We start from the raw sequence: 18,026 nt of genomic DNA on the forward strand, positions 1-18,026 counted from the left end.
TATACCCCCAAAAATATTATGAAAGAACATCAGTTGATTATTGTAACATTTTGCCCCTTAGGAATGGAAGACAAAAGAAATGTTACTGCTGAAAAAGATTGGGGAAGAAGTGAAAAGAGAAGCAAGAATTGAGGAACAACGTCGAAAAATCAGAGAAGCAGCTGACCAAAAGGTAGAGTGAGCTTTTACCAGTAACATAGGTTATTTGAGGAAAGGGTTTCTTTTTTGCCAATTCTGATATTTTTAAGCATGAATTGTTAGAACTGGCCTACACTCACAAAGATAACCATGGCTAAAGAGATTTAGTCTGGTCTGAACCTGGATATCAAGGGCTGGTCTTAAAAAGGACCAGTCTCCTGAAAGTGGGCACTGGGTTAACTTGGATCTCATTGTTAAGAGATATCTTATTCTTGCTAGGGACACTTACCCTTATTACTTTCCTTGAATAGGAATGAAGGCTCCCTTCCAGTATTCTGTCATATTTGAAATCTCTACATTTCCAGTAGCAAGTTATAATACATTAAAAAATATATTAAATACACATTTTTTAATATTTTAGAAACAAGAACTTCTGGAGAAAAAACTTGCTTATCATTTACAAAAAATGCGAAGGAAAGGCGATGAGAAAGAAGAATCAGAGAAAATCATCTTTGAAAATGATGAAATAAGAGGTAAGAGAGAGACAGTAAAAGACAAAACCACTTAGTAAAAGATGTATATCTGTATATTAAACATTGGCACTCGTATTAAATATTGGCACTTAGTAAAACCCCTCCATGTGCTTATATAGTGATATCACAAGGCCCTGGCAAAGGAAGATCCTAGAAGCTCACACTGCCTGTGGCAGGCACTGTGCAAGGCACTTCCCAGTTACAACTCAAGGTGTAAAGAATGTGTCCACACACACACTACATCATAAAAAATCAAATGCTTCTATCACACACACACTACATTATAAAAAAAAAATCAAACGCTTCTATAAAGTAGCTCAGTGATAAGACTACCTATACTACAGGTTTAAAAAGGAGCCAGTACCAAAAAAAAAAAAAAATAGAAAGCAAAAGACAGAAATACAGAGGGAGAGAAAAGGATCCAACAAGAGAAAACATCACCCCCCCCAAAAAAAAATAAACTAAAACAAAGAGGGAAGCAGTGAAAGAAAAATAGAAGAAAAAATTTTACTCAGGGCGATAAGAAATAATTATACAAAACAGACAGGGAGAGAAAGTTAGTGAGAAAAAAAACAGGTTTTTTTTTTTTTTTGAGGGGAGATAAGAGAGACTTACTTAGACAGGTAAGAGACATTTAAAATATACCAAGCAAGAAACAGCAATAGAAAAAGCAAGGAGAACGCAGTTAAGAATGAGATGGAACGAGGAGAAGAAAAAATCCAATAGAAGGCAGTAAGAAAAACTGGATGAAGGAATGGGAAGGAGGCAAAGGCAGAGAAGCAAATAAAAGACAGGGAGAAGGAGGGAGAAAAGAGCAAAGAAAGGAGCAAAGAAAAGAGTGAAAGAATGAGAGCAGGGCCTCCCTGGTGGCGCAGTGGTTGAGCGCTGGGCTGCAAAGCTGCCCACAGCCTCCAGCGAGGGTCCCACATGGCGCGCAGACCTCTCCTGCCGCCCGCTGCTCCCCTCAGCAGTGTATTTTGTTAGTCTGCCTTTTCTGTTCCCCACTCTGGCTCTGGTGAATTCTCTCACCCTCCCGCACTTCTGACTGTACCCAGTGCTTGTAAATAAATAAATAAATCTTAAAAAAAAAAAAGAATGAGAGCAGGAAGAAATACAGAAAAAATACAGAGGGAAAGAGGGAAGACGTTTAAAAAGAATAAAACCAGTAAGAAAAGAGACAGGAGAAAAAGAATGAGAGTTGAGAGAGGAATTTGAAACAAAGATGAGCCACTGAGAGAGAGAGAGAGCTGGATGATATAGATGGATATATAGATAGAAGATAAATGGATGATAGACATATAGACAGGTAGATGAATGATGCAGATGATAGCAAGATAGGTAGATGATAGATAGATAGATAGATAGATAGATAGATAGATAGATAGATAGATAGATAGATAATAGATGGGGATAGCTGTATTATAGATACATAGATGATACCTTGATGACAGATCAAAGATAGATATGCAGACAGACAGATATGAGTGATGTCTGATAGACAATAGATAGCTGATAGGGTTAGATTGAAAATAGATAGATAGATAGATAGATAGATAGATAGATAGATAGATAGATAGATAGATAAACAGAGACAGGTATATGATAGTTACATAGATAATGTTATGAGAGCTAGATGATAGATACATGACTGATGGATGGATGATAGTTAAATAGGTAGATGACTGATAGGTGGATGATACAGATTGATAGATAAGAGATAGATGAATGATAACTGATAGGTGATTAATAAATGAGAGATAGATGGATGATAAAGACAGACAGATGGATGATAAATGGGTGTATACATTATAGATAGTTGAACAAGAGAGATAGATAAGAGAAAGAGACGTGGATGAGAGATATATGATTGATGATAGATTATAGATAGATAAAAATAGATACATAGATGGCAGATGGGTGCTAGATGGTAGATGGATGACAAAGATGAATAATTGATATAGATACATGGATAATGGAGAGACAGATGAATGATAGATGATAGGGGAATGGAGGGATGGATGATATAGATAGATGGATGATAGATGGTAGATGCATGACAGAGATAGATGGATAATAGATGACAGGTGGATATAGATAGATAATGGAGAGAGAAATAGATGGGTGGCGGGAGATAGATAGCTGGGTGATACAGATGGATGATAAGATAGAAGATAAATGGATGATAGATAGACAGGTAGATGAATGAGATAGATGATAGAGAGATAGGTGGAAGATAGGTAGGTAGGTAGATAGATTGATAGGGATAGATATATGATAGATACATAGATGATACATAGCTGATAGATGAAAGATAGATAGGCAGACAGACAGATATGAGAGATATATGATAGACAACAAAAAGCTGTTAGGGTTAGATGTATGAAATATTGATAGATAGATAGATAGATAGATAGATAGATAGATAGATAGATAGATAGATAGATAGGTTGGTAGATAGATAACAGATAGGTTTATGATAGTTACATAGATAATGGATGATAGGTGATAAATACATGGCTGATGGATGGATCATAGTTAAATAGATAATTGATAGGTGGATGATAGAGATTGATAGATAAGAGATACATGAATGGTAGTTGATAGATGATTACTAAATGAGATATAGATGGATGATAAAAATAGATGGATGATAGATGGGTGGATGAGATATATGATTGATGATATATTATAGATAGATAAAAGTAGATATATAGATGGTAGATAGATGGTTGATAGATGGTAGATGGAAGACAGATGGATGGATTAAGGATGATAGATGGATATATGATAGATAATGGAGAGATAAATAGATGGGTGACAGGGGAAAGAGACTGGATGTTATAGATGGGTGATATAGATAGAAGATAAATGGATGATAGATGGATAGACAGGGAGATGAGGTAGATGATAGAGAGATAGGTGGATAGTAGGTAGGTAGATAGATAGATACATAGATAGATAGATTGATGTTTGATGGGAATAGATAAGAAATAGATAATGATAACTAATAGATGATTAATAAATGAGAGGTAGATGGATGATAAAGATAAATAGGCAGAGAGACAGATATGAGAGATATATGATAGACAATAGAAAGCTCTAGTTAGGGTTAGATGTATGAAATATAGATAGATAGATAGATAGATAGATAGATAGATAGATAGATAGATAGATAACAGAGATAGGTTTATAATAGTTACATAGATAATGGATGATAGATGATAGATACATGGCTGATGGATGGATCATAGTTAAATAGATAGATGATTGATAGGTGCATGATAGAGATGGATAGATAAGAGATACATGAATGATAGTTGATAGATGATTAATAAATGAGAGATAGATGGATGATAATGATAGATGATAGATGGGTGGATGAGATATATGATTGATGATAGATTATAGATAGATAAAAGTAGATACATAGATGGTAGATAGATGGTTGATAGATGGTAGATGGAAGACAGAGAAGGATGGATTAAGGATGATAGATGGATATATGTTAGATAATGGAGAGATAAATAGATGGGTGACAGGAGATAGAGATTAGATGTTATAGATGGATGATATAGATAGAAGATAAATGGATGATAGATTGATAGACAGGTAGATGAAGGAGGTAAATGATAAAGAGATAGGTGATAGATAGATAGATAGATAGATAGATAGATAGATAGATAGATAGAGAAATGGGGATAGCTATATGATAGATATATAAATGATATATAAAAACAATGAAAGATAGATAGTCAGACAAACAGAAATGAGAGATGTGTGATAGACAATAGATAGCTGATAGGGTTAGATGGTAGGTAGATAGATAGATAGATAATGGATGGGGATAGTTATATGATAGATACATGATACATAGATAAATAGATGATACATGGAGAGCTGGATGATATAGTGGATGATATAGATAGAAGGTAAATGGATGATAGATAGGCAGATGAATGAGATAGATGATATATAGGTGGATGATAGATTGATAGATTGATAGATTGATGGGGGTAGATAATAGATGAATGATAGCTGAGAGATGATTAATGAATGAGAGGTAGATGGATGATAAAGATAGACAAATGATAGATGGGTACATACATTATAGTTGAACAAGAGACATAGATAAGAGAAAGAGAGGTGGATGAGAGATATATGGTTGATGATAGATTATAGATAGATAAAAATAGATACATAGATGGTAGATAGATGGGTGATAATGGTAGATGGATGACAGAGAGATGAGTAATTGATATAGATAGTGGATAATGGAGAGACAGATGCATGAGAGATGATAGGGGGATAGATAGATGATATAGATAGAAGGTAGATGGATGATAGATGGTAGATGGATGACAGAGATAGATGGATAATAGATGATAATTGGATAATAGATAATGAAGAGATAAATAGATGCGATGGGAGATAGAGAGCTGGATGATATAGATGGAAAATAAATGGATGATAGACAGGTAGATGAATGCGGTAGATGATAGAGAGATAGGTAGATGATAGATAGATAAATAGATGATAGATATGTAGATATTACATAGATGACAGATGAAAGATAAATAGGCAGACAGTTATGAGAGATGTCTGATAGACAATAGATAGCTGATAGGGTTAGATGGAAGATAGACAGATAGATAGATAGATGGATAGATAGATGATGGGGATAAATATATGATAGATACATAGATGGTACATAGATAAGTAGATGACACATGGAGAGCTGGATGATATAGTGGATGATATAGATAGAAGGTAAATGGATGAGAGATAGACAGGTAGATGAATGAGATAGATGATATAGAGATAGGTGGAAGATGATAGATAGATAGATAGATAGATAGATAGATAGATAGATAGATAGATAGATAGATAGATGGATGTTTTATGGGGATAGGTAAGAAATAGATGAATGATAGCTGATAGATGATTAATAAATGAGAGATAGATGGATGATAAAGATAGACCGATGATAGATGGGTACATACATTATAGATAGTTGAACAAGAGAGATAAGAGAAAGAGGTGGATGAGAGATATATGGTTGATGATAGATTATAGATAGATAAAAATAGATACATAGATGGTAGATAGATGGGTGATAGATGGTAGATGGATGACAGAGTGAGAGATGAGTAATTGATTTAGATAGATGATAATGGTGAGACAGATGCATGAGAGATGATAGGAGGATAGAGAGATAGATGATATAGATAGAAGGTAGATGCATGATAGATGGTAGATGGATGATAGAGATAGATGGATAATAGATGATAGGTGAATAATAGATAGATAATGGACAGATAAATAGATGGGTGACGGGAGTTAGAGACGTGGATGATAGAGCGATTAGACGGATATTATAGATAGAAGATAAATGGATGATAGATAGATAGATATGTAGATGAATGAGATAGATAATAGAGAGATAGGTGGATGATGGTTAGATAGAAGATAGATAGATAGATAGATAGATAGATAGATAGATAGATAGATAGATAGATAGATAGATAGATAGATGATAGAGATAGATGATTGATAGGTGGATGATTGATAGAGAGATGAAAGAAATAGATGGATGATGGATGAATGATAGAGATGGATGGATGACAGAGAGAATGATAGTGGATAGATGGATGATATAGACAGATGAAGGCGGGATAGGTGACAGATGGACAATAGGTACATAGATGATAGCTAGATGGAAGAGCAATAGATGGACAATAACTGATAGATGTGATTTTAAAAGAAGACAGAAATAAAACAGTACAAAAATAATTATGAAAAATGCTTTAAATACAGCCAGTAAGAAAAAAAAAAAAAGAGCAAAAGAAGGTAGAAAGTGGGTTAGTTGTGGGTAGAAGAAAGGAATGGGCAAAGAATAGAAAAAATGAAGGGGCCAGGAGGAAAAGAGAGGACTGGAGAGCAAAACAAAGGCGGCAGGGAGGGAGGGAGGGAGGAGGATGGGGAAAAGTGGGACAGAAGATGGAAAGAGAAGTTTTAGGTGATGCGTCAAAAGGGAGGGATTTCGATAAAGAGGAATGAGAGAGTGAGAGGAGGAGCCAGTAAATTCCTGGGCAATGCTGTGTGACGGGGAGGAGATTTATTAAGTATAAGTCATGGGTTTTTTGGTTTTTTTTTAAATAATAAATTTTATTTTTATATTCCCCATACAATTGCAGCCCCCCCATTCTGACCCCATGGATAGACCTTATTTTTCAAAGGAGAACCCAGTAAAAAGTCAGTACTTAAAAGATAGAAAGGGACAGAAGAAATAAAAATCGTTTTTTAAAGGTAGCTAGTTCATAGATAGTGAAAGAAGAGGGAAGATGGGCAGAGCAGAGTGGGATCGAACAGGGAGGGAAGGGAAAGGTAAGGAAGGGGAGGAGCGCGGGAGAGAGGGAGGGAAAAGGAACGGAGAGATAAAGAGAAGGATGTTTTTAAAGGAGAGCAGAAAATAAAAGACTTTAAAAATGAGAGAATTTATGCAAGAGAAAGTTTTAAAAGATCAGGTCTTAGAGTGACAATAGAAGGAGGAAGGAATGACGTATGTGAGGGAGGAGTCTGTAAGAGAAGTTCCTAATTCAGTTCAGTAAGCTGTGCTTGTGCTACTGGGACCAGAAGTCACTTCAGCAGTTCTATTGCTGCCTGCATCTGCAATTGTTAACTTCCGCTTCCAGTAGGAACAGAGTTGCAGGTAGGCATCTAAACAGTGGCCATCGCAAATGTTTTTTGAAAAAGAAAATATAAATGAATGTATAGTCACAATATTACAGGGTGACGGGAGAATGAAGATGTCTATTGCACCAATGAAATTGACTCGTACTACTAACTAATAGGACATCATCTTAGATGCCAAGTGACGCATAACTATTGCAAACCCAATTTTCATACATATAGTTTGGGATCCTTTTGTCCACCTACGTGATTAGAAACAGGAACTGTGGTCATTTCTTTCACAGTTGAGGTGTATGTATATAGTTGTCTCTGCCAGGTCCTGAGGCACAACCACGCATTGGCATGGCCCCAGCGGCCTGGTGGTCTCCAGCGCAGTCACTATACTGGTCTGCATCCCCACCCAGAGATAAGGCCACATTCTCATTGAGCAGGATGGAGGGATGAAGTCTGTCCTTTCTCCCAGAAGTCAACTCTGTCCCCACAAAGTTTAGCTTTAATTCAACAAGAGACTATTATGAAGGGATCATCCTCTCTCCCCATCACATCTCTCTTTATCCTGGGAGTTCTCAATCTTGCACTATTGACATTTTAGGTGAGATAATTCTTTTGTTGAGGAGGCTGTCCTATGCATTGTATGATATTTAACAGCGTCTCTGGCTTCTACCCACTAGATGCCAGAAGCAAGCCTCCCTCCATTTGGAATAGATCAGAAATATCTCCAGACACTTCCAAACGTCCACTGAGAGTTCTAAATCGCCTTCCATTACAAACCACCACCTAACCTCTCCCATTCCTGCCCACAAGCCCACATGTAGATTAGCATATTGTTCTCTTCCTAGTGAGTATGAAAGGATGAGATGAATAGAATCCATCTTGGATAACTTTTCATCTCTTCTATAAAATAAATGTTTTATTATGTTTCTTTAAGATAATTCAGGCACCAAGAAAACGAATGACTTGTTCAGTGATGCACAATCACATCAAGAACAGAAACGTAAGTGAAATTCTTTGATGAGAAATATTACAACAGTAATTTGTAGAAGTACTGGATTTGGTCAGGACCCTCCGGCTAGACTCTCAGCCCTTTCTGGGCTTATAAAGCAAGAGCGCAAGGGAGATAGGGACAGGTTGGTAAAAGGGTACACATTTTCAGCTACAAAACAAAATGTCTGAGGGTCTATTGTAACATCTGGTGACTACACTTGATAATGCTGTGTGGCATCATTGCCATTTACTAAAGGAGCAGACCTTAAATGTTTTCAACAATAACAAAAGAGACATGAGGTGACAGGCTGCTAACTAAGTAGGGGGGCATCCTCTCCCAATGCATACATGCATCTGATCACCACAATATATATTTTACCTTACAATTTTATGTCAATTATACCTGAATAAAGCTAACATTATTTTAAAAAGAGAGAAAGAAAAAGAAAGCAATCCCTCAGAGAGAGTCTTGCTCTGCTTGACCACACTATATTGCAGTTTCTGAGCCATGTGGGTAGGGGCGACTTGAGATGTCTTTCTAGAATCCTACATGGAGAACACAACAATAACTTTTCTCTCCATGTTAACCTCACTCATTTGAAGCAGTTAAGGTAAAGAACATGTGAAGCCCCTTTTGATTTCTTTGCTCTTTAGCCTCCTACCACCCTTCCATTTCCCATCATCTCTGAGCTGCTAAAGCAGTGGACTTTCCCCCCATAACTTCCTTAAGTTACATCCTCCTCCTTCCTGAGTCCAGACATCTCTTATTGGAGGACTTGACAGCATTTTGAGCTAGTATTTCAGTCCATTGCTTGCCTTGCACTGCACACTGTCTGGGCTGTGTCATCTTGTTTTGTGGATGGCAGGTGTTGAATATTACCTGCATTTATTGTGGCTTTCCTCCCATGAAAATTTTGAACCTCCCCTCTCTACTCTTCAGCTCCATTCCCAGGCAGGTGGGTGTCTCTGGAAGGCTAGGCAAAGAACTCTACCATAAGAAGTCACACACTGAGAAAATAATATAAGATGGTGAGACAATAACCCTGTCACATAATGGCTCCTTTTCATAAAGTCCCCCAAGTGAGCACAGCAAAATAGGACTTTCCAGACTTATGCTCACTGTAAAAAAATATAAGATACAGGGAAATATACAGTACATATGTATGTATATATATATATATATATATGTGTGTGTGTGTGTGTGTGTGTGTGTGTGTGATGCATTTTATATCTGTGTATATAAAATGGGCAAAAGAGCACGAACAAACATTTTCCTAAAGACATGCAGGTGGCAAATAAGCATGTGAAAAGCTGTTTAACATTACTAGTCATTAGGGAAATGCAAATTAAACTACAGTGAGATACCACAGCATACTTACTTAGCAAAATGGCTAAAATTTAAATACCTATGACGCTACTAGAACTCTCTGAAATTGCAGGGGGAATATCAAATGGTACAACCACTTTGGATACAGTTTGGCAACTTAAGTTAAATATACATCAATCACATGATTCAGCCATTCTACTTCTAGGTATGTGCCTAGGAGAAATGAAAATATATGCCCACATAAAGAACATGTACATCAGTGTTCATAACAGCATTATCCATAATAGCCCCCAAAATGGAAACAACCTAAATGCCCTTCCACAGGCAAATAGATAAACTATAGTACATCCAGACCACGGAATACTACTCAATAATAAAAAGGAATCATTTATTCATACACTCAATAATATTGATGAATCTCAAAAAGTAACTATACTAAATGAAGAAAACCATTTCCATTTCTAGCGAACTCTAGAAAATGCAAACTAATTTATGTGATAACAGATCAGTGGTTGCTTAGAGGACGGGTAGAGGGACAAATCATAAAGGGGTACAAGGAGACCTTTGGAGGTAATGGAAATGTTTATCTCCATAGTGTTAATGAGTTTATACCTAAGTCAAAATTGAATCAACAGTACATTTAAAATAAGTGTGTTTTTTTCTTTAGTTGGACTTAAAAAATTGTTTAAAAATTAGATAATTTTCATTTATTTTTAGGACATCAGCGTTCTCCAAGTTTTTCTAAGACTTCTCCCAGAAAACCATCAATCTCAGTATCTCATGACATACAGAATAACCCAACAGAAGAAAAGGTAGAAAGTTGTGTGTCTCAGATGCTTTGCATTCATCAGTAATTGATCTGGTTAACTTCTTTAAAACAAACTGACTGCAGTAACATTGGTTTATAATATTATAAAAGTTGGTTAACTCTCATTTCTTTGGGCTGACCCTTTCTTCAGCACAGTTCTGGCCTGTCAGAGGCACATGGCTGAACCCTGTCCTTAGGAGGAAAGGTTTTGAGTAGGTTTCTTGCCAAATGTACTGTGTAGTTTAACAGAAATAACTTATACAGTTGATGAGATGGATGGAAGAGGAGGAAAACCTGCTGTGGGCCAGACCCTGTGCTAAGCTAGAGGTGTAAGAGTGGGAAATATTTAGGTGACATAGGGTAGAAAGGTGGGGAAGACACACCAATCCTTTTAAGGACTCACCATCCTGGAATCAGACATACATAAACAAAAGCCCTTATGGTAAAATGAGAGGTGAACAAAATGCAGCAGGGGCACAGAAGATTAGAGACTACTGCCTAGAGACATCGAAAAAGACTTCATTCAAGGAGGGTTTAATTGAGTTAAGTCTTGAAATGTGAGGGAGAAGTTTCCACGTGGACAGGTATGAGATAATGAAGCAGTGTGGCAGACAGATGTTAAGGCATTAAGGGAAAGCATGGAAGTGTGAGCCAGCGCACCCAGGGCAGTGCAGGTGAGGAGACAGAAAAGGTAGGTTGAAGCCAGGGCTTTGTATACCTTGTCCAAATATGAGTGTCATCTCTCAGTATTAGGGAGCATTGCAGTTTTTTTGAGTAGGGTTTTGATTTGGGTTTTAACAAGGCAATCTGGTTGCAGTGTGTGAGTGATACAGAGAAGAGATTGAGAGGCAAGATAGTTTTGCATCCACTGGCATAGTTCAGATAAAAATGACAAGAACCTGAACTAACTCAGTGGCAGTAAGGGTGACAAAGAGGCCACAGACGTAAGATGTTTCAGAGTCAGACCATGTCAGGGCTTGGTGACTCAATAGATGTGTGGATCCAGAGAGAAGGAGACAGTGATGATGATGGTGGTGATAATGATGTAATTTTTGTGAATAGATTGTCTTGAAGATAGGGACACTTTTCTCTGTGTCCCCATGGTGCTCATGCTTACCTCTAGCTCACAACTCATCACACTGTATCACTGTTGTCTGTTCTACTAACTGAAACTTCTTCAAGTCAGGAATGACATATCTGAATTCAGTTCCAAGCAGTTTGCTCTATAAGCATTAGATTGGAGTCAGTGGGCCTTATCTTAAATAGATGGAACAACTCGAAGCTTTCTAGAATGGAGTTTACCTTTAATGAAAATATGAAAGACAGAAGAGTAGCAAGCTTGGAAAGATGGGGGCAGTGCCTGGGTACATAATAAGCTTCATTTTGAACTAGTTTAGTTGGGTACCTGTAAGAGATACCCAGTAAAAGGTTGATAAAATATGTGTGAGCATTGAGACCAGAGCCTAGCAGAGAGCTAGGAGACCCCCCTGTCGGGGGTGGGGAGGCAGGAGGAGATACTTAGTAACTTGATTGCTCTAAATTCGGCAAGAGTCTCTTCTAGAAACTTAATTACTAATGAATGTGTTTCTTTTGAATATTAAAACAGGAAAGTAGAAAGGCGCATAAAACTTCAAATATTTTAAGTGATGAAGGTAAGAAAATGAACAATATTCATATTTGTTTTGTTACCTTTCAGTTAAATCACTATAGTTTTGTCGTTTTTCTGGGTTTTGCCTCTTTTTCTGATTACATAGTCTGTGATTGTTTTGATACAGGAAGATATAAAAAGTATTCATGATTATAAAAGTTAGTAACCCATGCTTTGAGTGATTGCTGGGTCCATGGGCCCTTTGGAATTTGCAAAGCCTGGGGAAGTTGGAGACCCTGCTGTGGCCACCTGTACTGAAAGGCACCGTAAGCAGCTCACTGATTGCTATTTGAGGGTCCCAGTGCTGAGAATTGTTCCCATAAAATGCTCCGTCTCTATTGCCTTCCTTTCTCCCCAGACATAAAAACATATTTCTGTTCCTCCTTTTCCAGAGCTGGATTTGAGATTAGCTATATCTCTGCTGCTCTCTTGCATATTCTACACAAACACCAAGAGTGTTAGGACATCCGGGCAATTAGCACCCCAGTCCAATATGTAAAACCCAAATTTGTCATCTTCAGTCATCGCAAACCTGTTCTTTGTTCCTCCTAATTTTATCTAGGTACCAAACTTGAGCCATCTTTGACTCTTTCCTATTGCTTATATTCTACAGCCACAAGTGACCACATTCTATCTAAACTACCTCCTTAAATTCTCTAATAACCTTTCCCTCCTTCCCATTCATACCACCCCTGCCCTTGTCTACCATAACATCTTGCATCCAATCTCTTCTTCCTCCCATTAATCTGGACTGTGTTTTGCCCTGAATATAATCCCCCTGCAGTACACCTTTGGACGTAGAGTTCTCCTACTCTAAAGTTTTCAGTGGTTCCCCCTTGCCTACTGACAAAAGTGCAAAACAGTTCATTGTGGGGCAGGTAGGAGGAGTGATGGGAAATAAAGCAGGCAAAGGAACTTAGGAGCAGAAGATGGGGAGTTCAGACTTGTCCCTGATGTCAGTAGTGAAGCCCTGGAAGTTTGTAGACAGGAAACTTCAGAAAAGGCCTTTTAGACTTGGAGATAGTGCCTTAACTTGAGTAAATCAATACATCCTTGACTATGATAATTCTAGACACTATGGCAATTCAGCATGGAGAACTATTGTTTAAAGGTCTTCTTTTCCCTAGGTACTAAAAATACAAGTGTGTCTTCCAAAGCAAATGCCTCCACATACTCTTCACAAGATGGCCACAAACGTGAGGCAAGTAACATTTTGTTTATCCTAGATATAAACAGAACAAATGATGTATGAACTTATGATCAAGATTAGTGTAACACAATTTCATTCATTAAATTGACAATTCAGAACAGCCTTCCTTACACCCAAAATTAACCACCCAATAGTGATGTGCCATAAAAATTGACATGTGAACCCACTGTCATAAACCTGTGTTACTCAGACTAGCTGCACTCATGATATTGGGTTATGTTAGTGTCCAAAGTGCAGGGATACTCAGTAACAAATGGTAAGGTAACAAAAGAGGAGTTCTGAGATTTCATCTCGATCTTATACATTATTGTAAACCAGTGTTACATCAATAAAAAAAATCACAGTAAAAAGTGGTGAACCTGAGACTGAATGTTATAGTTACCTCGGTTCTTTAATAGAGATTTACTTGAAACAATTTGGTGTTCCCACTTAGCCCTTAGGTTATAGGCTTCCTAATGATGAGCTTCGAGAGCTTCAAGGTACAGACCTATCCCCTGCAGAGGAAGGAACCAATTGGACTATTGTGAATTCTTTCTCTTCTAGTGCTGATGGGTTAGGCAGAGACAGACACACGGCCTCACCTTATACCCTTTGCAACCAGTGATGAGAAGTTAGTAGCAGACATTCAGTGTGCAGTCTCTGATCACAACATACATGGCCTCTGTGGCTTCCCAACTTGTCATTAAAAGAATCAAATCCACATCCTTGGTGCCCTTAGTACTATATCAATTGACTCATTTGTTCTAAAAAGTTAACATGGTTTGGAAGAGATGTCATATAGCAAGAAATTCACTGAAGTCTTCCTAAGTGAATTCTACAGATAGAAAGCAGCATCGTTTGCTATGTCCTCTGTTAAATGCTTAATAAGCAGCAGACTCAGTTACGTGTAATAACTGCTCAAATGTAGCACATTAGTCACATTATGCTTCTCTGTAAAAGCCAACATTTATGAAACACCTGCTGTGTACAGGGCTCTGATACTAGGTCAACTTGTATGGTTAGAATCTGGAAAAAGAAACTTTTAAGCTACTTAGAGATAGTTTAGTAAATGCTCATCAGAAATTAATCACTTTTTCCACTAGCCAGGAAAACAGTATCCCTTCAGTGTAACATGGCTGGCAAACCTAATACTATATACTTTACCAAAAGAGTTAATTAACAAATCTAGATTGTTAGTTTGAAAGGAGACTTTTAAAATATTGGACAATCTGAATACATCAAATGGTCACAAATTCCCAGTTTATTTTGAGAAATACCTTGAGCAATTTTATTACAATAGAATACTATATTGTTTTCCAACTTATTTCACCCATCCCATCAGTGTCAAGAAATGTACATCTGGTGGTTTGTGTTCAGCTCTTAGACCTGGGAAAAAAAACTAAATCTACTTTGTTACTTAAGTAGGTAGAGCTCTTGGCCAAATCAGAGAGTTACATCCCATGTATGCTGATAACCTGCTCTCTGCCTTCCAGCTCTCAGAAAACATTTCCCCTATAGTTAGCTTTGTTTAAAAACCACACATATTCTATTATAACCCATTAGCTATTCAACTAATTACCTTCTACTGATCAGATGACTTTAGAATACCCATGAACTCTATAAGCCTTTGAATTCTATGAGTAATATGTGTGGTATAAAGTAAATAAAACATGTATATTTATTAGATGGACTTTTAAAATGACTTAAGTTTCTGTATTTTAAATATGAAAAATAGCTAATGTTCAAATTCTTTAAAAACTCCTTTGAGTATTTTCTTTGTTTTTATTTTTCTTGTGGCATTTATAGGTAACATATGCTGATTTGAATGAAAAACAGTCCAAGAAATCAAGTGTTAGCTTTGAGTCAGGTAAACTTTAGCAATAGTTAAGTAAATTCTATAGTAGTCATTCAACTAACATTTATTGGGCTTCTGCTATATGCCAGACACTATGCTGAATAGCATACAAAATAGAAAAGCCCTGGTCTCTATCCTGAATTTTACAGTTTACTGGGGAACAGTCATGCCAATAATCACAACCCAATATGATAAGTACAATAATGGAGGTGCAAAGTAGACTGTGCAAAGTCTACTGGAAGCAAAAGCATTTGCAGAAAAGACCCAAGTTGAGCTGAGATTTGAAGGATGAGAAATAATTTTCTAGGCAGACAATTGGTAAGAGAACACATTTACAAAAATACAGACTTTGGAACATAGTGTGTTTGTGGAAATACAAATTATTTAGCTAATGTTTCAAGTTAGAAAATTGAAGATGAACTTGACTGGTAGATATCATTAGACTCTGGTAGATTCATGCCAAGAAATCGACCTTTCCCATTATCCAAGGGAAAATATTGAACAATACTGGCAGGAACATAATATGATAAGAATTTTCCTTTTCAAAAAAGGGATAATGGAAGTATAGGTGAAGCGATTGAAAGCAGTGAAACAATGAAAGTTACAGCATTTATTGAATGTTTACATGTACAAGGACTATGCTAATCTCTTTATTGTCTCTCATTTAAACCTCCTAAAAATTTAATGAAGTAAGAACTATTTTTATCTACCATTTTACATACAAGTAAACTAGTAATATATCTTGCCCAAAATGTGCAACAGTATGTGGCAAAGCCGGGTTTTAATCCTGGTCTCTCTTACTTAACAAACCACAATACCATGCTACCACTTCTTATAATTAAAGAAACTATTACTATAGTCAAGGCTAGAAATAAATCCTGAAGAAAGTCAGTGACAATGGGGATGGAGAGATAGGCACAGACTCAAACTAAGGAGGTCAAGTGGATGAGATTTGGGAGCTAAAGGAGTTCATGACAACACCCAGATTTCTAGACTGAGCAACTAAATGGTTATTGGATAGTGGTGCCATTCAGTTGATAGGCAAGATAGAAGGATGATCAGGTTTGGAAAAGAAAAAATTAGCTCAGCTTTGAATATACTGAGTTTGAAGGGTCTACAGGATCTACACAGGAATGTAAGTAGAACACTTTTAACAGCAGTTATGGATTCTGATCTGGGGCTAACAGGAGAAACAATGAAAACACCTTATACCAAAAATGATAGGAAATAAAACCTGTGCCCATAGATTTTGGTATAAAATGTACTTTTTCAGGGAGATTATACTTTTTCCTCTTAATTCCCTCTTTGATTTAAAAGTTATCCATAAGTATGATTCTTAATTATCAAGAAATTCATATTTTGGGTCACTTTTTTAATTAGGTTCAGAGAATATAATCCTCTGAATCTTTTGGACATTGAAATTCTTAAGGTTTTCTTTGTATAATTTGAACATATTCCATGGAGATACCCCAAAATATATATTCTCTAGTTGAAGAATAAAGGCTCTAGATGAATATTAAGTTATATTGATTGATTGTATTATTCAATTTTCATGCCTTTGTGACTTTTTTGTCTACTAGACTCCTTTCTTACCATCCAGTAGATATGTCCAGCCATCGAAGAGGTGTATCAAAGTTCTCCACTATAATTGCATTTTCATCAGATTCCCATTGTGTATCTAATAGGTGTTACAGACAGGTTAGCTTATTTAATGCACCATATTGTTGGAAACCATTAAGAATTCTTTATATTTTTAACAATTACAGTAGTTATCTATTGGTGGGGAACAAATCACCCCAAAACTTGATAGCTTGAAAAAATTATTTCACAATTTTTATGGTCTCTCATGAGGCTACAGTCATCCAGGCTGCTGCAGTCACTGAAAGGCTTGACTAGCTCTGGAGGATTCACTTCCAAGGGGCCTCGGTCTTGTGACTGTTGGCAGGAGGGCATAGTTCCTCACCACATGGGCCTCTCCAAATTGCTTCTTGAGTGTCTTCATGATATGGGATCTGCCTTTCCCCCATGTAAGTAATGCAAGAGAGAAGTTAGACACCATCATTTTCACAATATACTAGCCATTCAAAGCAAGTAACTGAATCCAACCCACACTCAAGGGGAAGAGAATTAACCTCTACCTTTTAGAGGGAGGAGTATCGAAGCATTTGTTAACATATTTTTAAAACCACCATACCAGTATTATCTTTACACATAATTTTTCAGGTTTGTGCATAGTTAATTCCAGTTCCTTCCCAAACCTGTACACATATAAAACCATGCTCCTACCCAAAGAAATTCAAAAAGGTACATAAAAATTAAGTAAGGCTTTTAAAGCAGGTTGTTGGAGTTGTCTCATCATACATTTTTTGGGACAGAAAGAATAGATGGTGTTTGAGTGGAAAACACCAATGGCAGACAGAATGATGAGCAAACATCAAATCAACACATATGTTAAAGAATTTATTCAACAAATAAATCTTATTGAGCACATAGCATATGCCGGGCACTATACAGTGGTAATCACAACGCGAGATAGTAAGTCCTAGGATAGAAGCCGGTATCAGGTGCTTCAGGAGCTCTAACAGAAGGTGCTTGTCTTGTCTGCCCAGGCAGACTTCAAGAAGACTTTCTGAAGGAGGTTACATGAGCTGAATGAGTCCTAATGGATAGGAATTAAAAGAGGGAGAGCCAAGCTACAATGGACATAATGAGGGAAAGAGCGGGAATTGCATGTTGTTCAGTGTCTCCGGAACAAAGTGTCTATGGAGAACAATGACTAGAGATGAGGCTGCTAATGTAGACAGTGCCCCAGATCTTGCGGTATATTTTATGCCTCTCCGGGGTCCCTGAAGGG

General features: G+C 37.0%; 1 protein-coding gene across 1 annotated transcript in view; it reads left to right on the forward strand.

Moving 5' to 3' along the window:
• Nucleotides 1–18,026, forward strand: part of LOC119245898 (fibrous sheath-interacting protein 2-like) — a 59,869-nt gene that overhangs the window by 4,255 nt on the left and 37,588 nt on the right. The window contains exons 7-13 of the mRNA XM_054695561.1: nucleotides 62–172; nucleotides 560–671; nucleotides 8,290–8,355; nucleotides 10,390–10,484; nucleotides 12,087–12,132; nucleotides 13,256–13,329; nucleotides 15,124–15,184. Coding sequence (XP_054551536.1) covers nucleotides 62–172; nucleotides 560–671; nucleotides 8,290–8,355; nucleotides 10,390–10,484; nucleotides 12,087–12,132; nucleotides 13,256–13,329; nucleotides 15,124–15,184 — 565 coding nt within the window. The remainder of the gene's footprint in view (nucleotides 1–61; nucleotides 173–559; nucleotides 672–8,289; nucleotides 8,356–10,389; nucleotides 10,485–12,086; nucleotides 12,133–13,255; nucleotides 13,330–15,123; nucleotides 15,185–18,026) is intronic.

Source organism: Talpa occidentalis, unplaced genomic scaffold (genome assembly GCF_014898055.3).
Source record: "Talpa occidentalis isolate TD23 unplaced genomic scaffold, MPIMG_talOcc4v2.1 talOcc4.15, whole genome shotgun sequence".
Classification (NCBI taxonomy): Eukaryota; Metazoa; Chordata; class Mammalia; order Eulipotyphla; family Talpidae; genus Talpa; species Talpa occidentalis.